The sequence below is a fragment of the Urocitellus parryii genome, chromosome 7 (genome assembly GCF_045843805.1).
Source record: "Urocitellus parryii isolate mUroPar1 chromosome 7, mUroPar1.hap1, whole genome shotgun sequence".
NCBI classification, from domain to species: Eukaryota; Metazoa; Chordata; class Mammalia; order Rodentia; family Sciuridae; genus Urocitellus; species Urocitellus parryii.
The window spans coordinates 130300963-130320843 of record NC_135537.1 but is presented as its reverse complement, the minus strand read 5'-3'; the positions used below and the strand labels follow the sequence as shown (position 1 = coordinate 130320843).

The 19881-nt window shown below is 47.2% G+C and overlaps 3 protein-coding genes and 1 long non-coding RNA gene across 11 annotated transcripts in view; 3 read left to right on the top strand and 1 right to left on the bottom strand.

Moving 5' to 3' along the window:
• LOC113177746 (uncharacterized) overlaps positions 1-14722 on the bottom strand; it is a 75486-nt gene extending 60764 nt beyond the window's left edge. For 2 of the 3 annotated variants that reach the window (XR_013343879.1, XR_013343878.1), the window contains exons 1-3: positions 14277-14722; positions 12646-12742; positions 9070-9280 (exon numbers count right to left, since the gene is read on the bottom strand). This is a non-coding gene — a long non-coding RNA (uncharacterized LOC113177746). Of the gene's footprint in view, positions 1-8733; positions 9281-12645; positions 12743-14276 lie in introns of those variants that run through there. The other variant, XR_003300142.1, reaches the window with a different exon arrangement.
• Positions 999-13011, top strand: Alox12 (arachidonate 12-lipoxygenase, 12S type). 2 transcript variants are annotated; one of them, XM_077800403.1, is made up of 15 exons: positions 999-1136; positions 1278-1284; positions 1685-1879; positions 3029-3110; positions 3214-3336; positions 3457-3560; positions 3799-3959; positions 6616-6759; positions 7555-7764; positions 10332-10418; positions 10651-10820; positions 11359-11480; positions 12320-12420; positions 12543-12713; positions 12832-13011. In XM_077800403.1, the coding sequence occupies exons 1-15, from the start codon at positions 999-1001 to the stop codon at positions 13009-13011; spliced, it is 1995 nt and encodes a 664-aa protein (XP_077656529.1). The 2 variants fall into 2 exon arrangements, with proteins under 2 accessions (XP_077656529.1, XP_026238051.2); XM_026382266.2 differs by lacking the exon at positions 1278-1284 and having other exon boundaries at positions 1681-1879.
• Positions 14723-15005: 283 nt separating the features above from the next.
• Positions 15006-16791, top strand: Rnasek (ribonuclease K). Its single transcript, XM_026382273.2, has 3 exons — positions 15006-15207; positions 15910-15986; positions 16458-16791. The coding sequence occupies exons 1-3, from the start codon at positions 15130-15132 to the stop codon at positions 16597-16599; spliced, it is 297 nt and encodes a 98-aa protein (XP_026238058.1). The 5' UTR covers positions 15006-15129; the 3' UTR covers positions 16600-16791.
• A 209-nt stretch (positions 16792-17000) lies between these two features.
• Positions 17001-19754, top strand: Bacc1 (BPTF associated chromatin complex component 1). Of its 5 annotated transcripts, none has more exons than XM_026382267.2 (6): positions 17004-17140; positions 17321-17415; positions 18006-18107; positions 18764-18954; positions 19164-19268; positions 19500-19754. In XM_026382267.2, exons 1-6 carry the CDS (start codon positions 17120-17122, stop codon positions 19562-19564), a joined length of 579 nt encoding a protein of 192 aa, XP_026238052.1. In that variant the 5' UTR covers positions 17004-17119; the 3' UTR covers positions 19565-19754. The 5 variants fall into 5 exon arrangements, with proteins under 5 accessions (XP_026238054.1, XP_026238057.1, XP_026238052.1 ...); XM_026382268.2 differs by having other exon boundaries at positions 17005-17140; positions 19504-19754; XM_026382269.2 differs by lacking the exon at positions 18006-18107 and having other exon boundaries at positions 17001-17140.
• Positions 19755-19881: the final 127 nt, after the last annotated feature.

The following is a 19881-nucleotide window of genomic DNA, read 5'->3' as shown; positions in this document are numbered from 1 at the left end:
TTTTGGTGTGCCTCAAGAGAGCCCAAGCCACCAGGATACATCCATCTGCTGTGAGTCAAATGGTTCAGGAAGATCTAGATAGGGACATGTGCAGGGGACTTCATCTGATTGATTCCTGGATGGGTGACCAGCCTGAGCCCTGCATCATCCTTTCACTGTTTACAAAGATGACAACCAGCACCAGACCATCTGCTGTTCCTGATTTTCCTACCCTGAGACCCTGAAAGGCCAGAAGAGAATTTGGGAATAAAAATTAACCTGGAACCTACTGAGGGTGAAGGAGCTGCACTCATCTGAGCAAAGGGGAGGTTGGAGGGAGGAGTCAGAGGGAGACAAGTGTGTATGGAGTCTTGAGCTGTTAGTCTTCCAGACTCTTGAGAAGCCCTGGTCACTTATTGAAGGACAGGACTCCAAAGCAGTAATGATGAGGGATGGGAGGACTTACTGGACCACAGGGGTCTGACAACAGAGCATCCCCAGGGGACACCAGTACAGCCTCCCAGGTTAGCCTTCCCGAAACTGTCCTCAGGTCCCGGCCCAGAACAGCATGGACTTTCCCTAGGCCTGGAGGATAGACTCACCCCCTCTTTCTCCTAGTTACCCCCAAAGACCTCCGGGTCCCTGGGAAATGTCCTCATCCTTGTTCAACCTGGAGGCTCTTGCCCTCAGGTCTCCCCAGGAGGTCCAGAGAGGCCCGCTGAACCCATTCTTTCATCCTCACCCTGGCCAGGGTCCCTTTCTCCTCCAGCAGCTACACTCTGACCCGACCCAAAGGCACAGCCCTTCCCCACATCCTGCCGTGTGGCTTGAATCGCAGGTTCAGGCTAGTCTGGGGCGGGGACTTCGGAGGGCGGGGACGCAGACCCATCTTTAAAGATCTGGAGCTGGCCCTGAGGCGCCGGCGGCCCTGGGAGGTCCCTGGAATCGCTCAGGACCCGGCTCTCCTCGCCTCAGCTCCCCTCGCCTGAGCTCCCCTCGCCTGAGCTCCTGGGGTCGCCATGGGCCACTGTTACCGCATCCGCGTGGCCACCGGAGCCTGGCTTTTCTCCGGATCACACAACTGCGTGCGCCTGTGGCTGGTCGGGGAGCGCGGAGAAGCAGAGCTGGAGCTACAGCTGCGGCCCGTGCGAGGAGAGGTCAGCCTGTGAGAGAGGGGCCCCGGGCCCCTAGCCCGGGAGGGTACCAGACATGGGAAAGCGGCAGGAGACTGGGGGCCAGTGACAGCGCAACGGCGCTGGCTGGGAGTTCTACAGTTAGAACTCCCGGAGCGAAGTCAGGAACAGGGTTGGGAGCTATAGGCTCCATCTGGGCTTCTCCCTCACCCAGACCCTGGTCCTGGCAGCCACCAACTCCTTCTCCAAATGGCCCCAGGGTCAGTGTAGCCATACAATCTGTGGTCGACTGTGAAGCTCCTCCAGGTACCGTCTCGGTGACAGCTTAGGGATTGGGGTGAACTAAAAGATGATGATGCTCCATCATCAATTCAAGTCTCAGAGGGCAGCGCACTGCGGGCTTCTGCCCTCCCGAGGAGCACGCAGTGTGGGGCAGGTCAAATGGGGAAGGGAGGGAGGCTGTCTTCTGAGGCCCTGATAAACTGAGGTTCCACAAAGGGCCGGCTCCGCCCTCAGAGCGGCTTCTCTGGGTCCCTTCGGCTAAGTCTGGCAGGTCTGCCTCCCACAGAAAGAGTTTGTTCTGGATAGTCCGGAGGACCTAGGCACATTGCAATTCGTGAAGCTGCGCAAACAGCACTCACTGGTGGACGACGCATGGTTCTGCGATCGCATCACTGTGCAGGGTCCGGGAACCTCCGCGGAGATCGCATTCCCGTGCTACCGCTGGGTGCAAGGCCAGGGCGTCCTGAGCCTGCCCGAGGGCACAGGTGAGAGGGCAGCGTGGGGAAAGTAGGCACAAGGACTCCTCCGAAAGTGCTGGGAGCAGCGGGGCAGAACGGGATTGAGGAAGGTCGGCGGGGCTTAGAGAAAGGATAGATGGAAACACACATGAAGTGTAGGGATTCCAGGACGCAAGACAGCAAGAAGTTATGAAGTCTCTGAGTTTTACTCAAAATATATGATGCTCCAAGTTAGACTGGAGAGGGGGTAAGTGATCTGGAGATTCCCTCTTCAAAGTGAGGACAGGGAGTAGGAGATGCAAAGATAAAGGAAAACAGAGAAACAAAGTATGAAGATCTCTCTTTAACTCAGAACAAGTTAGGGTAGGGACAGGTGAGGGGCCCATGGAATGGAGATGGAGGTGACCTGTGAGCAGAAGACAGCTATGGAAACAAATTATATGATGTTAAGAGAGTTGGTTTGGGTTAAATAAAATGGAAGACAACTGTAAAAAACAAGGAGCACTTGGTGTGAGGTGGGAATAAATAAGGACAGCAAATGTTGAATTTTTACTATGGGAAACTAGTAAGAGAGAGATGAATAGAGACAAATGATGACCAGGTGGTTAAGGATGGAAAAATGACACATATGACTTGAGACAAGTGAGTCTAAGTACAGGTAAGAGCAGGAGAAAAAGTCGATAAATAAAATCTACAATCATAAGTCCGAGAAAAATAAAATCAGATCATTAAAGCAAACAATCTTTGAGGGACAGGTAAAGGTGTGGCACTTTGGGTATAAGACATGTGAAATAAGCCAGGCCAATATTTACAGCAGATAGGTATCGACATATAGGTGACTAAGATTTTATCACCTTAATTAAGTGAAATAGGGTCACTTAATTTCACTTAATGAAATAGGAGAAGATGAGTTAAGGGAAAATAAAATGTGGCAAACATGAGATTTTTGTCTTCAGGCAAAAAATGAGGGCTGAAATAAGTTAAATTGGGAATACAGGACTGGTTAACAGTGAGATAAATGTGGAGAAGGAATCAATCAAGAGAGGGAAAGTCAGAGATAAAAGCAAAAGACCAGGACTGAAAACATGGAATCTGGTGATAAAAAGAAAGTCAAGGACCAGCAGAGGAGAGCACAGAACCAAAGCTACATGGCCAATCTTCTTAATGTCTCCCCAGCCCGCCTGGCAGGAGACAATGGCTTGGACGTCTTCCAGAAGCATCGGGAGAAGGAACTGAAGGAAAGACAACAGATCTACTGGTGATCACCTACCCACAGCCCTCCCAACTGTCCCACATTTTCCCTGCCCCTGCCCTTATCACTGACCTCAACACCCTCCCTGAAGCTTTGTCCCAACTTCTAGCTGGGCCACCTGGAAGGAAGGGATACCCCTGACAATAGCTGCAAATTGTTTGGATGACCTACACCCAAATGTGAGATTCCATGAGGAGAAGAGGCTAGACTTCGAATGGGCACTGAAGGCAGGGTGAGAAAAAGGCTGGATGGAGCTCGGAGTGGCATCAGAGTTGGGAGATCCAAGAATGGTGGTATATGGTGAGGGCCTGAGGGGTGAGCCAATGGGTTCATGCCCCAAAATATGTTCTAGGGCTCTGGAGATGGTCCTCAAACGTGTTTACACCCTCCTGAGAGGCTGGAACCGCCTGGAAGACTTTGATCTGATCTTCTGGGGCCAGAAGAGTGCCCTGACTGGTCAGTGACTCCCCCAGATCTCTAAACCCTCTGATGGTCCCTTTTGATGGCCCGTCCATCGTATTTCAAGGTCCCCCACAACTCCTTGCCAAGTAAAAACATGTTGTTCCTGTTCTGATCTCACAGAGGCCTCAAGAATGAAAAGAAAGGGACTCAGGATAGTCTGAATCCCTGAGGCCTTAAGGAGAAGGATGTCCAAGTAGTAATCTCCCTCCTCTACCCTTCTCCCACCCCACAGAGAAGATCCACCATTCCTGGCAGGAGGATGACATTTTTGGCTACCAGTTCCTCAATGGCGCCAACCCCATGCTATTGAGACGCTCCACCTCTCTGCCATCCAGGCTGGTGCTACCCTCAGGAACAGAGGAACTTCAGGCCCAGTTGGAGAAAGAACTCCAGGTACCCCCACACACAAACACATACACTCGGCATTGTTCTCTCCTTAGCAGTGTGGCGGGAAGAACTGGTGAAGATGAGAAGCCAAAGATAAGTCACGGGAAAGGAGGCTGCCTCTTGGTACAGACTCAGGGGTTGGAAAAAAAAAAGTCTAGAAATGACCAAGTATTGGGGGGGGGGGCTTTTAAGAACTCCCAGGATAAACAGAGAAATAGGAGGCACCTCAGGGCACAGATGGGGGCCAAAGATATTAGGAGGAACTATGACATTCCTGGCTGATGTCAGTGTCCTGGACTCCAGTATTCATGGACACAAAAAAAAAAAAAAAGAAAAAAGAAAAAGAAAAAGCCTGTGCCAACAGATGGAGAAATTCAGGAAGGTTTTCTGGGGAGTGAGGGAGGAGATGAATTTGGGACAGATGAACTGAACATGAGGAGGCCAAGTCCAGGCAGAAAACTTGTGTAAATGTGTGCCTGTGTGCTGTATTTAGTGGTAGTGGGAGCCAGGGGGAAGCTCTGTGGAATATTTGGCAGAGGAGGTAAGATTTATATAGGGAGTGGAAGAGGGATGGCTGAGCTGATGGGAGCCAAAAGCAGAGAACAGACCATGAGGGGATGACAGAGTAGGGGTCTGGCCACCTGGACAAGGGATCAGTTGATAACACCTATGCCACTGGATTAAATGGGCCTAGTTCTGAACCCAGATCTGCTACTACATATCCCTGCACAAGACATCTACCCTCACTAGGCTGTTTCTTCACTTTAAAATGAGAGGAATTGGACCAGTAGGGCTCTACCAATAGGGCTCTGGGACTGATGCAGGATGCTAAGCTGGACTGAATGTCTTCAAATATTTTGCCCTTTGCCCTGACCCTTTAGGGATATAATTTTTTTATTTGTTCTTTTTAGACATACATGATAGTACAGTGTATTTTGATGTTATACATATATGGAATATAACTTATTCTAATTAGTATCTCTTTTCACTGGTGGTAACATGTTTCATATGTGAACATACGAAAGTTATGTCCTATTCAGTCTGCTGTTTTTCCTATTTCCATCCTCCTTCCTTCCCTTCATCCCCCCTTGTCTAATCCACTGAACTTCTATTCTTCCCTACCTCACTTATTGTGTATTAACATTCATATATCAGAGAGAACATTCAGCCTGGCTTATTTCACTTAGCATGATAGTCTCCGGACCCATCCATTTAAAGGCAAAAGTCATAACATCATTCTTTTTATGGCTGAGTAATATTCCACTATGTATATATACACCACATTTTCTTTTTCCACTCACCTGTTGAAGGGCACCTATGTTTGTTCCATAGCTTAGCTATTGTGAATTGAGCACTATAAACATTGATGTGACTGTGTCACTGCAGTATACCGATTTTACATCCTTTGGTTACAAACCAAGGAATGGGATAACTGGGTCAAATGGTGGCTCCATTCCAAGTTTTCTGAGGAATCTCTATACTGCTTTCCAGAATGGTTGATCCAATTTGTGTTCCTTTGTCCCCACATCCTCACCAGCATTTACTGTTATATTCTTGATAATTTCCATTATGACTGTAGTGAGATGGAATCACACTGTAGTTTTAATTGGTATTTTTCTAATTGCTAGTGATGTTGAACATTTTTTCATAAATTTGTTGACCATTCATATTTCTTCTTCTGTGAAGTGCCTGTTCAGTTTCTTTGCTCATTTATTGATTGGGTTGTTTGTTTGTCTGTTTTGGTGTTAAGTTTTTTGAGTTCTTTGTATATCCTGGAGATTAATGCTTTATCTGAGGTGCAAGTAGCAATGATTTTCTCCCATTATGTTGGCTCTCTCTTCACATTCTTGTTTATTTCTTTTGCTGTGAAGCTTTTTAGTTTGATACCATCCCATTTAGTTATTCTAGATCTTACTTCTTGCACTTTAGGAGTTTTGTTGAGGGAGTTGGTTCTTGAGCTGACATGATGAAGAGTTGGGCCTACACTTTCTTCTAGGAGGTTCAGAGTCTCTGGTCTAAAGCCTAGGTCCTTGATCCTCTTTTGAGTTTTGTGCAGGGTGAGAGACGGGTTAAATTTCATTCTACTACATATGGATTTCCAGCTTTCCCGGCACCATTTGTTGAATAGGTTGTCTTTTCTCCAATGTATGTTGATGGTGCCTTTGTCTAGTATGAGATAACTTTATTTATGTGGGTTTGTATCTGTGTCTCCTATTCTGTTCCATTGGTTTTCATGTCTGTTTTGGTGCCCATACCATGCCATTTTTGTTACTATAGCTCTGTAGTATAACTTAAGGTCTGATATTGTGATGCCTTCTGCTTTGCTTTTCTCACTAAGGATTGCTTTGGCTATTTGGAGCCTCTGATTTTTCCAAGTGAATTTCATGATTGCTTTTTCTATTCTATGAAGAATGTCACTGGAATTTTAATAGGAATTGCGTTAAATCTGTATAGCATTTTTGGCAGTATGGTCATTTTGACAATATTAATTCTGCTTATCCAAGGACATGGGAGATCTTTCCATCTTCTAAGGTCTTCTTCAATTTCTTTCTTTAGTGTTCTATAGTTTTCATTGTAGAGGTCTTTTACTTCTTTTGTCAGATTGATTCTCTTTATGAATAGATTTTGAACTCTGCAATGGATACATTCCTCCTTTCTCCAGAATGGTTCCCTATTTGAGGCTGACTTTATCCTGCTGGATGGAATTCCAGCCAATGTGATCCAAGGAGAGAAGCAGTATCTGGCTGCCCCCCTTGTCATGCTGAAGATGGAACCCAATGGGAAGCTGTTACCCATGGTCATCCAGGTGAGGCCCCCAGAGCATCTCATTCCCACTTCTCTGTTCACATCAACCTTTGCTCCTAAGGACCCAATCCCTTAACTTTGGCCTCTTAAATCCCATCCACACCAAGACCTATCTTCATGTCACAGCTCACAGCCTGGTCTTCCCAATGCACCTAATGGAAATACTTATTCAAGAATCATAATGGCCTCTTCGAATCCTCATCCTATACCTAGCAGGTGTCAAACATTAGTATGCTTCCGAATCACCTCAAGTATTTGTTAAAACACAGGGTCTTCAATGCCACCACTAGACTTTCTGATTTAGTGTCTGGGGGTGGGCACAGAGAATATTCATTCCTTACAAGTTCCAAAGTAATGCTGATTCTGCATCTCAGAGCACACTTTTTGAACTATTATTTAATCTCTAAGCATCCTCTAATTCTGAATATCTGTTCTCTTGGATAGCCCTTTTTCTCACTATTCCCATCAAACAATCAGTTAATTATTATCATTGTCAATAATTGTACGCATCTAACTTCTGCTTCCCTCTCTGCCACCTGAGCTCTGACACCCATCCTATTTCTCCTAAAAGACTGCTAGAACCTCCTTACTGGACTCCCTGCTTCCAGTTTCTCCTGCATTCAACAAGACCACAAAATCATAGCCAGTGAGGAGAGGAAGGATTCTTATTCCTCCTACTACATTATAACCCTCTAGAAGGCAACAGTCTTGCTTAGTCACCTGTTTCCTCAGAAATGCTGATCGTGTCATACAAAAGTTGATAGTTCAATAAATACTCGATTTTTCTTTCTCCCAGATTCAACCTCCCAATCCCAGCTTCCCAACCCCAACATTGTTCCTGCCATCAGATCCTCCACTTGCCTGGCTCCTGGCCAAGTCCTGGGTCCGAAATTCAGATTTCCAACTGCACCAGCTCCAGTATCATTTGCTGAACACTCATTTGGTGGCTGAGGTCATCACTGTTGCTACTATGAGGTGCCTCCCAGGACTGCACCCTGTTTTCAAGGTACAGGCTCTACTCTTATCCTAACTCCTTCAGACACGTTATAAGGGAGCCCTCTGAAATTGTCAAAGATCTAACAGCCTAGGAATCAGCTTGCAGTATAGATGGAATATCATTAGTAAAATAAAAGTCTTATTTATACCTTGGAGTAATACAAAGGCTTTATTCCTACCTTAGGAGACTTAATATTTTGCCAGGAAGAAGCCCCCAAGAACCAACCAAGAACAATTTCTGGAATTAAAGTTTGAAATCACAAGAGACAACCTATAAACTGATGGAGAATGTTCCACCCCAAGAGAGTAGTCAGCTAAGTAGCAAAAGATCAGAATACAAGGAGATAAGCCCAAGAATAAAGCAGGTAAAGATGTGCACTAGTGGCTTTGTTACACAGGAGTAAAAATGAAAAATCAACAACATGGTAAATAAAGGAAACAGAAAGTTGTAGCATGTCTGGGTGCAAGACTGGAAAGAGAAAAATCAAAAGTCCAAGCTTCTGTGACATGTAGAGCCCATAGTTTGTGCCATGTGTTGTACTGACCTAGAAATACTATAATTTTATGAAACAGTGTAGTGTTTACTGCTAGGCAGAAGACAGCTAAGTAAGACTTATGCTTGCTTAAAAATGTTCTCAAAATCTCAATGACACTTTCAGATAAGGAACATGGCAGAGAAGGGCACAAAATGACAGAAACTTTGAACCAGAGTAATAGAAAAGTTGAAAGAAGCTAGTTTGGGGGTAAAATTAGATATTTGATTTAAGCAACAAGGAGTTTGAAGTATTGGCAAGATATGCAAGTAAGCACTTGTATGGAGAACAACTGAACTGTTTCAGCTGAAGACATCCATCTGGACCTCCCAACCTTGGCCAATATAGCTGTGACCCCTGAAGGTCATCTCTTTGGAACATAGACAAGATGGAGACCAGTATGTTTAAAAGGATCTTGGAATTTATTTGTCTCATGATGCCTCCTGCATCATCATCTTCTGCTCAATATTATTAAGTGAAACCTCAATTTAGACTTATAATTCTCCTCTCTAGCTCAGTCCTACATTGTCATCACTCACCATTAACAATTTCTTCCCATGGCAAATAGCTGAGTTGTTACAGGGTACATAGGAGGGTGAAGCCAAAATGGCCTCCTTTTGATGGCTAGGGTCTCAATCCTGAATCCTGGCTTCAGTACTTACCAATGTCTACATATTTAAATGAGAATAACAGGATGTCCCTCATGGTGTTGTTAAAGGATAAAATGGCATAAAACAATAATGTAACATGTACTACATGCTACAAAAAAAATTAGTTCTTACATTTATTATTATTAGGAGTTGTTTGTTCTCAGGCATCTTCTCTCCTCATGTGGACTTTGGGCCTTCCATGACATTCAGCATCTTTTATGAACTTTTTGAAAAGTTTCATACTAATGTAAGGTGCTTTGATACCTTAATAACATAATGATCACTTGGGTTTCTCCTGCGTCCAGCATCAACAATTCAGATAAATACCAAAACTGGATGAAACCTGCAAATTAATTGGGTAGAAAGGAAGACAAATAAGTCTAAGGTACAAAGAAACATGTGTGAGGATCAAGTACTTTTTTGTGGGAGGCAGGGTTACCACTGAGCTACATCTGCAGCCTTTTTAATTTTTTATTTTGAGATAGAGTCTCACTAAGTTGCTAAGACTGACCTCAAATTTGTAATGCTTCTCAAGCCTTCCAAGTTGCTGAGGTTAAAGGTAGGCCCCAGGTTCAGGTAGCCTTTTTTTTTTTTTAATTGTAGATAGACATAATGCTTTTATTTTATTTATTTATTTTTATGTGGTCTGATCCTCAGATCTAACCCAGTGACTCACACATGCTAGGCAAGCATTCTACCACTGAGCTACAATCCCAGAACCTCAGGTAGCCTATTTTAATAGGCAAGGAAAAGCAGGAAAGAGGTAGCTGAACAGTGTCCAGGTGGCAGTGGGGACAGATTTGACAGCAGCCCCTCTGCTCCTTTAAGCAGGTAGATTAATGTAGCCCCTCTAATTCTGACTGAAACTACTTGCTCAAACTGCCCACAAACAAAACAAACAGTGACAAGACAAAGAGATGTAGAGAGGCTAGTTTAAGGTATGAGGATGTGGTTTGTAGAATATAAAAGAAAGTCAAAAGGATCTGATTCATAAGGAACACCTATAATCAAGGTAGGAATAATAAAGAGAATGATAACAGTTATTATTGGAGAATTTCTGGATGTTCTATCAACTCTTCACACATCACTCACATAATCACAGACGTCACCAAAGCTCCCTGAGATAAGAGATCCTATTATTGCCCCCTACTGACAGAGGAGGAGATTGCAGATGAGAGGTTATAAACTTGGCCTAGTATCAAAGGCAAAGTGGCTCCAGAGCCTAACTCACAAGGAAGTTAAAGAACATGAGACTGATCAGAGAAACAGACCAAGGAAGCAAGAGGGATGAAAGCATCAATAAGGGAGCAGACCACCATGATGGGTGCCAGGCCCTACAATGAAGGACCCAAACATAGCTTCCATTAATTACCCTCCAACGTCTTCCACTCCAGCTCCTGGTCCCCCATATCCGCTATACTTTGGAAATCAACACCCGGGCCCGAACCCAGCTCATTTCAGATGGAGGACTATTTGATCAGGTAAGGAAGGAATACAGTACGGAGCTGCCTAATCACCCAGCTCTCTGCAATCTTCTGCCATTTTCAGCATTCCAGATGACATATGAGAATGTCCTGCCCCTTAACCTGTAAGTCCTGTCCTTTTATATACATGTCTTTAAATTTATAAACCCCATCTTGAACTTCCTGCATAATAGACTATCATTCTCTGGTTCTGCTTCCATCCCTCAAGCCCTGTCAATTCTTATTCCAGGCAGGAAACACAGGTGGAGGGGGCCATGTGCAGTTGCTCCAACGGGCAATGGCTCAGCTGACCTACTGTTCCCTCTGTCCTCCTGATGACCTGGCTGACCGGGGCCTGCTGGGAATCCCAAGCGCCCTCTATGCCCATGATGCTTTACAGCTTTGGGAGATCATTGCCCGGTGGGTAGAAGGAGCTGAAAAATGGGTGGGAGAGGGAGGGTAGGGCTCTGGTTTCAGGTCAGCATGGGGCAAAAGCTGGGAGAGAGAGAAAAGGAAGAATGAGGAGATGGTGAGGTCTAAAAATGAAGAGATAGGGGTGCAGTACACAGGTGAGGAGAGCTGTGAGTGTAGAGACTGAGGGATCTGGAAGAATCAGGGTTTTACTAGGAATAATAGATAGTAGCCATACACAGAGGATACCTAGAACTAGTAAACTACATCTCCTTCCTTAATGCTAGTATGTCAAAAACCTGGGGAGGGCTGTGGGTATAGCTCAGTGGTAGAGCACTTGCCAAGCCTGTCTGAGGCCCTACTTCCATCCCCAGCACCTCAAAAAACATTTTTTAAACTAAACCCTGGAGAATGTCCCAAAGTAAGTCTGATAGGATCTGTTCAGGTACAGGGACAGTCAGTAGATCTGAGGCCACAGCATAGAGGAATAGAGGTCAGAGACTGGAGCTCTCTGCCATGAGAGAGCTCAACTCCCTTCTCTGGGCAGGTATGTGGAAGGGATCGTCCACCTCTTCTACCAGAGGGATGACATCGTTAGGGGGGACCCTGAGCTGCAGGCCTGGTGTCGAGAGATCACAGAGGTGGGGCTATGCCAGGCCCAGGACAGAGGTAAGATCCATCTCAAAGACAGGAGCTCCTCAGATACTGCAAGAGCCCTTTCCCAGCCCTGTCCCGCTGAGACAGAACCCCAACCCAGTATCATATCCCTCCCTCCACACAAAAAAGTACCCAAATTCCAGTCACACATCTTAAGACTCAGGGAAATTCTAGATACCCATGGACCATCCTCCTCAGAGACCCTGGCCATCAACCCCTACTCCTGTCCCCACATCAGTCATAGATGCCCTGCCACAGCCTAGGAACCAACCAGGGCAGAGCCAGTGAGGGGTTCTGTCCATGCTTAGGACTCACATGTTATCTTTGTGGTACCCCCATTCAGGTACTGCCTGAAGATATAAATAGGAAAAGTTTACCACTAAAGCCTATAATAACCCAACCTGGCTCTCTTCCTTTTTCCTATCTGCTATTATCCACCATGCAGAAGAGCCAGGTATTTTCATACTTGCCAAAGTGCAAGGTCATTTCCAGATGTAACCTCAATACTATATATGTTGTGGCTTAAACCTGAAGTTAGTTCCCTGATCTTTGGATCTCGGGTTCATTGGTCAATCTTGTCCTCTCTCTAGACAGTACCTTAGTTTATCTCAACTCCTCTATGCATGTGTGTGTGTGTGTGTGCGTGCACACACACACATACACTACACTTTCATCTCCAAGAAAGAAATAGCCTTTCTCAAACTCTTCCTAGAAATCCATGTCTGACACAAACATACCTAAGTAAATAAACAAACACCTATCAATTCTAAAATACAGACCTACTAAGGCATCAGCCTTTATTTCTTTCCTATTATACTGAAGCCTCTAAATCCTGTTCCTTTTCTGCCCAGGTTTCCCTATCTCTCTCCAGTCCCGGGCTCAACTCTGCCATTTCCTTACCATGTGTATCTTCACATGCACTGCCCAGCATGGGGCCATCAACCAGGGCCAGGTATGGATAGCTGAAAGCCCAGGTCCCTGAAGGCAAGTGTCTGGACCTTGGGAGATCGAAGGGTGAGAGAGGGATTCAAGCCCTAAGTGCCAGGGGTCTAGGGTTACAGTTTCTTCCCCCAGCTGGACTGGTATGCCTGGGTCCCTAACGCCCCTTGCACAATGCGGATGCCCCCACCTACCACCAAGGAAGATGTGACATTGGCCACAGTGATGGGGTCACTACCTGATATCCGGAAGTCCTGTCTTCAAATGACCATCTCATGGCATCTGGGACGCCGCCAGCCAGACATGGTGAGAAGGGAACCCTTGGGAGAGGAAAACTACAGTTGGAAAGGAAAATCAGAGTTAGAGAATGGGCTCTAGGTGCTCCTGTCTTCAGATTAGAAACTAATCCTTTGTTCCATCTTAGGTACCTCTGGGGCATCACAAAGAAGAATATTTCTCAGACCCCCAGGCTAAAGCTGTGTTAAGCCAATTCCAAACAGATCTGGAAAACCTGGAAAATGAGATTACAGCTCGGAATGAGCAACTTGACCTGCCTTATGAATACCTGAAGCCAAGCCGCATAGAGAACAGTGTCACTATCTGAGACCTAAGGTGCCCCCACCTGAAAGATGTCACATCAGCTTTAAGACTGACATGTCCATCTTGAATATAATGTTTTCCTAAGTCTCTGTTGCTAAGGCTCTGATTCCTCCCTCAACTAAACCTTCTATCAGTATACCACTAGCCCAGAGAGCACTAAATTTAAGAGCCAGGCAATATTTAGGCCACAGAGTCCCCACCACAATTACTCAGCTTTCCCACTGTAGCACAAAAGCAGACACAGATGATATATGTCAGTATATTATTTTAAGTATGTTCCAATAAAAATTCATTTATGGACACTTAGGTATGAACTTCCATTATCACAAAATATTAGTTTGTTGTTGTTGTTTTTTTTACTATTTAAAAATACCAAAAAAAAAGGACTTTGCTTGAGGGACATGCAGAGACCACAGACTGGACTTGGTCCTTATACAGTATACTAGCCTAAGCCCCTGACCTTTCTTCCAAAACATCCAAGAGCATGCTTGGGGATAGAAGAAATTCACTGCCTCTGTTAATTCTCCTTTCCAGGAACTAGACTTCATGCTTGGTGGCCAACTCACAGATTTCTGACAGTTCATTGGCAATTTTCCCTTCACCCTGACTCTGCTATTTAGACATGTACCCCAAACTTCCCTGAATAGCCCAGAATAAAAAATCTTTGCCCCCAAATGACTTCCTTTTCCAGACAGTCCCAAACAAAAAATACACAAAACTCATATTTCAAGGCCACTTTTTAGGTCCTTTAATACCCAGTGATCTCTTTATGTTTCCCAGGATCCAAGTTCTCTTTCACAACAATTTTGATAATACTATGCACAAAATAAATGGGAAAATACCACAAAGTTATTCTAGCCTATGACAGTGTTTCTTTGGTTCTGGAGTCTCAGCATCAAAATTATCTCTCTCAATTATTCCGTGCTCTGTGTAGAATGGATACAACAAACTTAATGCAAAAATGTGTTCTTTGTCACATTTTAACACATTTTTGAACAATTTTGAACAAAAATATGTGTTCAGACCCAGGCACCCAAAAAATAAGCATTCTTCAAACATCCCTATGTTCCTGAATGATAATTACAAATCTGCATCGCTCTAGTGAAATACAGAAACATTCTGGAGTTGGGAGAGGGCGATCTACTCATATTTTTAAATCTTGTAGTACTTTACTCAAAGGGCCTACAATCACTTTCTCTAGTAAACAGGGCAGCAAAGTGACATTTTTGTGTACTTACTTTCAGCAATACCTGTAGCAGGATTACTCACCTTCACAACTTGCTCATCGAATCTGCTTTCCATGAACTTTCTCTAACCCCAGATTTTCCCGGTTTCAACATCCAAAAGTATACAGTATTCCAAGAGAGATGATAAAAACCATACAGTATCCCAAGCTTTGTTGTTTAAGAGAACCATCTCTAATGCCAAGAACTCTCAGCAATTTTAAAGCGTTCTCGCCACAACAGCATGTTTTGGCCTCCAGGAGGGCTCCTATCTCCTTTCACTGTGTCAGAACAACCATTTTTAAAGGGAGAGGGGAGTACAAAAGCTATAGACACGCGCGCTCTCTGGAAGAAATCTCTACGTCTCACTATTTCCGCATCACAGAGACCGTCCCAGACTAAAGTGTCTTAGGGGGAAACGAGAGGAGTCCTAGCTTCTCATCCTAACAGCCGGTTACCCAAGTTACCAGGATCCTGCCAGAATTAGGCATTTACGAAAGGTTACGGCTAGTTCCTCGTCACGTGACCCGCCAGTCTGATCACGTGATGTGTCAGCTACTTCCATTCAGATGCGGGGATGTGAGGGAGACCAAGAAACCCTAAACCCTCGCTCTTGTATACTCAAACCCTAGCCACACAGATTACAAAGCGCCTCTGGATGCTCCGCTTCTGTCTGAGACACCACCTCCCCCCACCGAAGTTTCGGAAGGGCCCCAGGGCGCCATCTTCTCCGCTGCCGCCCCCCAGAATGATGGTTGGGGCCTGAGGCCACGCCCTCTCCTCCGCGGTCCCGGGCTCTAGCTCCCAAATCCAGCTCTCTGGACTCCGGAGTGTCCAGGGTTGCTTCTCATCAGGTTCCCACTCGACTCACACTCAAGCAATCCCTGGTTCCCTTCTTCATGGCATCGCTCTTGTGCTGTGGGCCCAAGCTGGCCGCCTGCGGCATCGTCCTCAGCGCCTGGGGAGTGATCATGTTGGTGAGGGGACATCCCGATGGAAGTCGGAGCGGGCCCGCGGAGCCCCCGGGTTGGAGGGCTGGAAGGCCAGGAAACCCCAGGTCTTAAAAGGCAGCAGGCAGGCTAGAGGGGCTGATGGGATAACTGGTTGCTGGAGAATGCGACAGAATTGAGATTAGAAAATAGGGAATTAGAGCTAGAAGGTGCTGGGACTAGAGCCTGGAATGGGAGCAGGGTTGGTAAATTTGCGGACCCATTAAGGTAAGAAAAAGAAGAGCTGGGGTCTTCAGAGATGCATGAGTTGGATGGAGACTAAGAGGGGAAAGGGAGTGCCTCTTCCTGAAATAGGTAACTGAGGCCTTCCCCCCACCTTGACTTCATCCGCGGCGACTTCCATAAATAATATGAAGTGCCTGTTCTCCCTCACCTCTTCCGCCCAGTCCCGTGATAATGACGCCTCTGGGAAGTATAGTCTGGTTCCTGGGAGAGTCGAGTTGCTAATTATTCCCGCCCTTGTCCTAGCCTTTCGTCTCAGTGTCCCCACTTCTCGCCCTGTTGCAGGTGGCTGAGGTCGAATCCAGCTACAGCCACGCATACTACCAGCTCGTTCTGGTTAATCCCAGGCACAGGTGTTGGGTCAACATTAGAAATGAAAGGGATTTAGGGAGTGACCAGCAAGACAGTTGCCTGAGTTCAACAACTTACATATTCCCTTTTTTTCAGATAATGCTTGGAATATTTTTCAACGTCCATTCCGCTGTGTTAATTGAGGACGTTCCCGTCACGGAGAAAGATTTTGAGTAAGTGGTTTGGGGTAGGGGGGAGCCGGGTGCAGGTGAAAAGTGGCTGGACCTAGGGTCAGAATTGTAAGCGGGAAATTGCCGGGAGGCTGGATGTTTAGGACCCTGATGGGGATTGTAACTCCGTGGTAGAATACCACTTTACGCGCTTTCTTTTATGGTGCTGGGTTCAAACCCTAGCACCATAAAAGAAAAATGGGATGTATTTAGGAGTGGTCTCGGAAATCAGGCTTCAGCGTCTCTCCTAAAACCCACCAGTTTAGGTGCGGCTTCTTTAGTTACTTCACCTTTCTGTGCCTCGGTTCATCTTGCAAAGGGGGTATTATAATGGAATAAATCCTTTAACCCAGAAGACTGAATAAGATAATATATATAAAAGGTCTTGGGACGGTGCCTGACACATACTAAATGCCCGGTAACTGTTGGATTTTCTTAATGACTGACACTTCTCTGCTTAATCCCCTCCCTCAGGAATGGCCCTCAGAAAATTTACAACCTTTACGAGCAAGTCAGCTACAACTGTTTCATCGCCGCGGGCCTCTACCTCCTCCTCGGAGGCTTCTCTTTCTGCCAAGTTCGGCTCAATAAGCGCAAGGAATACATGGTGCGCTAGAGGACGGTCCAATTTCCCCTCCCCAGTTCCCTCTATTTAAAGACTCCCTATCCCAGGTCTCCTCCCACCCGTTCTGGTATCCTCTGGAAAACTGGGTCCCCCTGGCGAGAGTCTGCAGCCCCGGTTCTCCAAGCTCTGGCGTCCAGCCCCTCGGCTTGACCATATCACAATAAAGAGAAACTGCTCTCTTAAGCTTCGCGTCTGTGCTTGAGTGACGGGGCGGGCCGGGCCAAGGCTGGAGGTCGGCCTGTAACTGCAGAGACCCGACCACTCCAAGGAAGTGTAGTGAAGCCGGCCGGAAGTGAGGCGACGTCTCCCACCTCTCCTTCCCCCGAGCGCCCGGGCCGCCTAAGCGACTGCGGTTGGTAGGGCGGAGAGCGGCAGGGTTTGAGCCAATCAGCTACGGAGAGGGTGGGACTTCCTGCTCCCGGGCCGGAGCGGCTAAGTAGCCCGGCTCTCCGTGGTCCCAGCTCGCGTGGTGGCGGCGGCAGAGCGTCTCCGTGAGGAGGTGCGCGGGGCCATGACGTCAGCGTCCACAAAGGTTCGAACTCCCTCGCGGACAGCGCTCCCTGGCGGCCACAGGAGGGGCGGGCCCCCTGCTTGGCTCCCGCTCTTTCGCGCGGGGCTGGGGGCGGGCGCGATCTAGGGTGGGGCTAGGGTCTCCGGGCGGGACCGCGCCGGGACTGTGCGCCGGCCCCCCATAATACTGCCCCGCCCCCAGGTCGGAGAGATCTTCTCTGCGGCCGGCGCCGCCTTCACGAAGCTTGGAGAGCTGACGATGCAGTTGCATCCCGTGGCCGACTCTTCCCCCGCGGGGTACGTGAGCCCAGGCTGGGACGTGGACGCCGGGCGCGGACGCTTGGACTCTGTCACAGACACAGATCCTCTCTAGAGCGGGGGCAAATGTTAGTTTCCCTTTGTGCCTGGCACAGCGCAGAGTAGGTGTTAATAAATGATCGTTGAATGAATGACAGATGAAGATACAGACAGGTCCACCACCTGACTCATAATTTCAGTTGTCCCTTGCTGCGAATTGACAGACCAAACCACCACCACTACCACCCACCCCAAACCATATAAAATTCCATCAGACTGCTGCAGACGGTTTTCAGGGGTGCTGTTGTAAGACCCCCTACTTGTTGAGTTGGTGTCAGTGGGCCATCTGCAGCAGTTGCACATTGATGAAGGAGAAAGGTGTTCTAGCGGTGGATGCAGTTTCATGTCGTGGGGGGAGGGGTCCCCAGAGGTTATTTTTGTTGTTTTTAAGTAGGACCCCTTTTAGTCCTTGGAAGGGGGCCCAGAGATTGGGGGCAGAAGGCTGATTGGCTGTGGAATGCACAGCCCGTGGGCTGGATCCACTCCCTTCTGCTCCCGTTTTTGCTACCCCACCTCTCCCCTTCCGACAGTGCGAAGTGGACGGAGACGGAGATAGAGATGCTGAGGGCTGCTGTGAAGCGATTTGGGGACGATCTTAATCACATCAGCTGTGTCATCAAGGAACGGACAGTGTGAGGGAGGGTGGCTGGCAGAAAAAGGGGGGTGGGCAGCTTTCTTCCTCCTTACCCATTATTCATTCTTCCTTAGAACTCCCAGTTCAGCATCTTTCCTACTGTGTTGCTAGTTTTGTTAGCATTCCCTTGAGGACTGAAAGAATATAAGAATTGTCGCAGTTGGTCAAAAGTTCCTAAAATGCCATGGTAGTCAGAACCTTCCAAGAATTTTATTTTAGGGTGCCTGAGCTACTCAATTATTGTATTTCATAATGGGAATCCCTGGTGATTTATATAGATCTTTTGAGATTCTCATTTTTCCAGGGGTATTGTGATTCTGAAATAGTTGATCCAGATCTACTAGTAAGTCTCAGTCTACCTTTAAATCACCAAGCCTTACCTGGTGGCACTACACATCCATACATCTCTCCCAGAAGAGGATTAGGGAATGGGCCTTTCAGCTACTCAGTTCAGGGACTCCACTCTTCACACTCCATCTCCCTAATTGAGTATAGAGCTTCACAAAAATGAGAGCCCTACCAAAGGCCTAGGGCCCTAACCTGGATTCTTATGTAGGGCTCCCAGAATTCCTTCAGAGTGACCCATTACCCCTGCCCTCCCCTTTTCCCTCAGCTTGCTGACCCCTTCCCTAATCTGCTGTCTCTTCTCTTCAGGGCTCAGATAAAGGCCACTGTAAAACGAAAGGTATATGAAGATTCTGGCATCCCCCTTCCAGCTGAATCACCCAAAAAAGGGCCCAAGAAGGTGGCATCTGGTGTCCTGTCGCCTCCTCCAGCTGCCCCTCCACCCAGCAGTTCCAGTATCCCAGAGTCCGGGGGACCCCCCATAAAGAAACAGAAGGCTGGTGAGGGCTGTGGAGTTGTTGCTGTCTAGGGTACGGGTTAAAGGTCCCATCTGAGGTTCAGTGAGAGAATTGGGCCTGGGTCAAAGGAGAGATCTCACTTTCTCTCCCTAGGGTGGTTTCCAGAATGGGGGAGGTAGAGCACAAAGCTTTGGAAAACTGGGGAGGGGAGAAGTCAGGGAACCTAGAACCTAGCCTATGCCCCCTCCCAGATGTGACACTCAGTGCTCTGAATGACTCCGACGCCAACAGTGACCTGGTGGATATTGAAGGGCTAGGAGAAACTCCTCCAGCCAAGAAACTCAACTTCGACCAGGGTAGGAGTCTTCCTCCTCCCACACTGGCTGGGGTTGGGGGGAAGTGCTCACCTGATGGCAGGGGTGGGTGTCAGCAAGAGCATCTCCCTTGTTCAGGGGCTTTGAAGGGAAGGTGCTCTCACAGTGCCAGGGACTGGGTCAGAAAGAAGCAGGGTATTTGGAGAGGTGGGAGTTGTCTTGGAAACTACTTGGGACTTGCTCCATCTCTGTCCATTTTACTTCCTGTTCCAGACAGCCTGACCCTGGATTCTGGCCTTCTCACAACCTCTGCTGATGCTCCTCTACTCTCCTGCTGAGCCTTCCACCTCTGACCTTCTCACTATTCACCCTGGACCTGTGGATCACCTGGGACTCAGAACGAGGCCTGCATGAGAGAGGGAAGGAAGGCTGCTAGGACTGTCACCTGGCTGTCCCTGATAATCATCTGCCCTCAACCCCTGACTTACATCTGATGGACAGTTTTATACAGAAAATAAAGATTCTCTCTCAGCATGGTGCTGGCAGCTGCTGTTCCTTCACTTCTCCTTAGCCCTCAGGGGCTCGGCCCCTCCTCAGTAGTTCTCACCACCCTGCCTGGAGCAGCACAGCCAATATTGGCAGACTCACTTCCCAG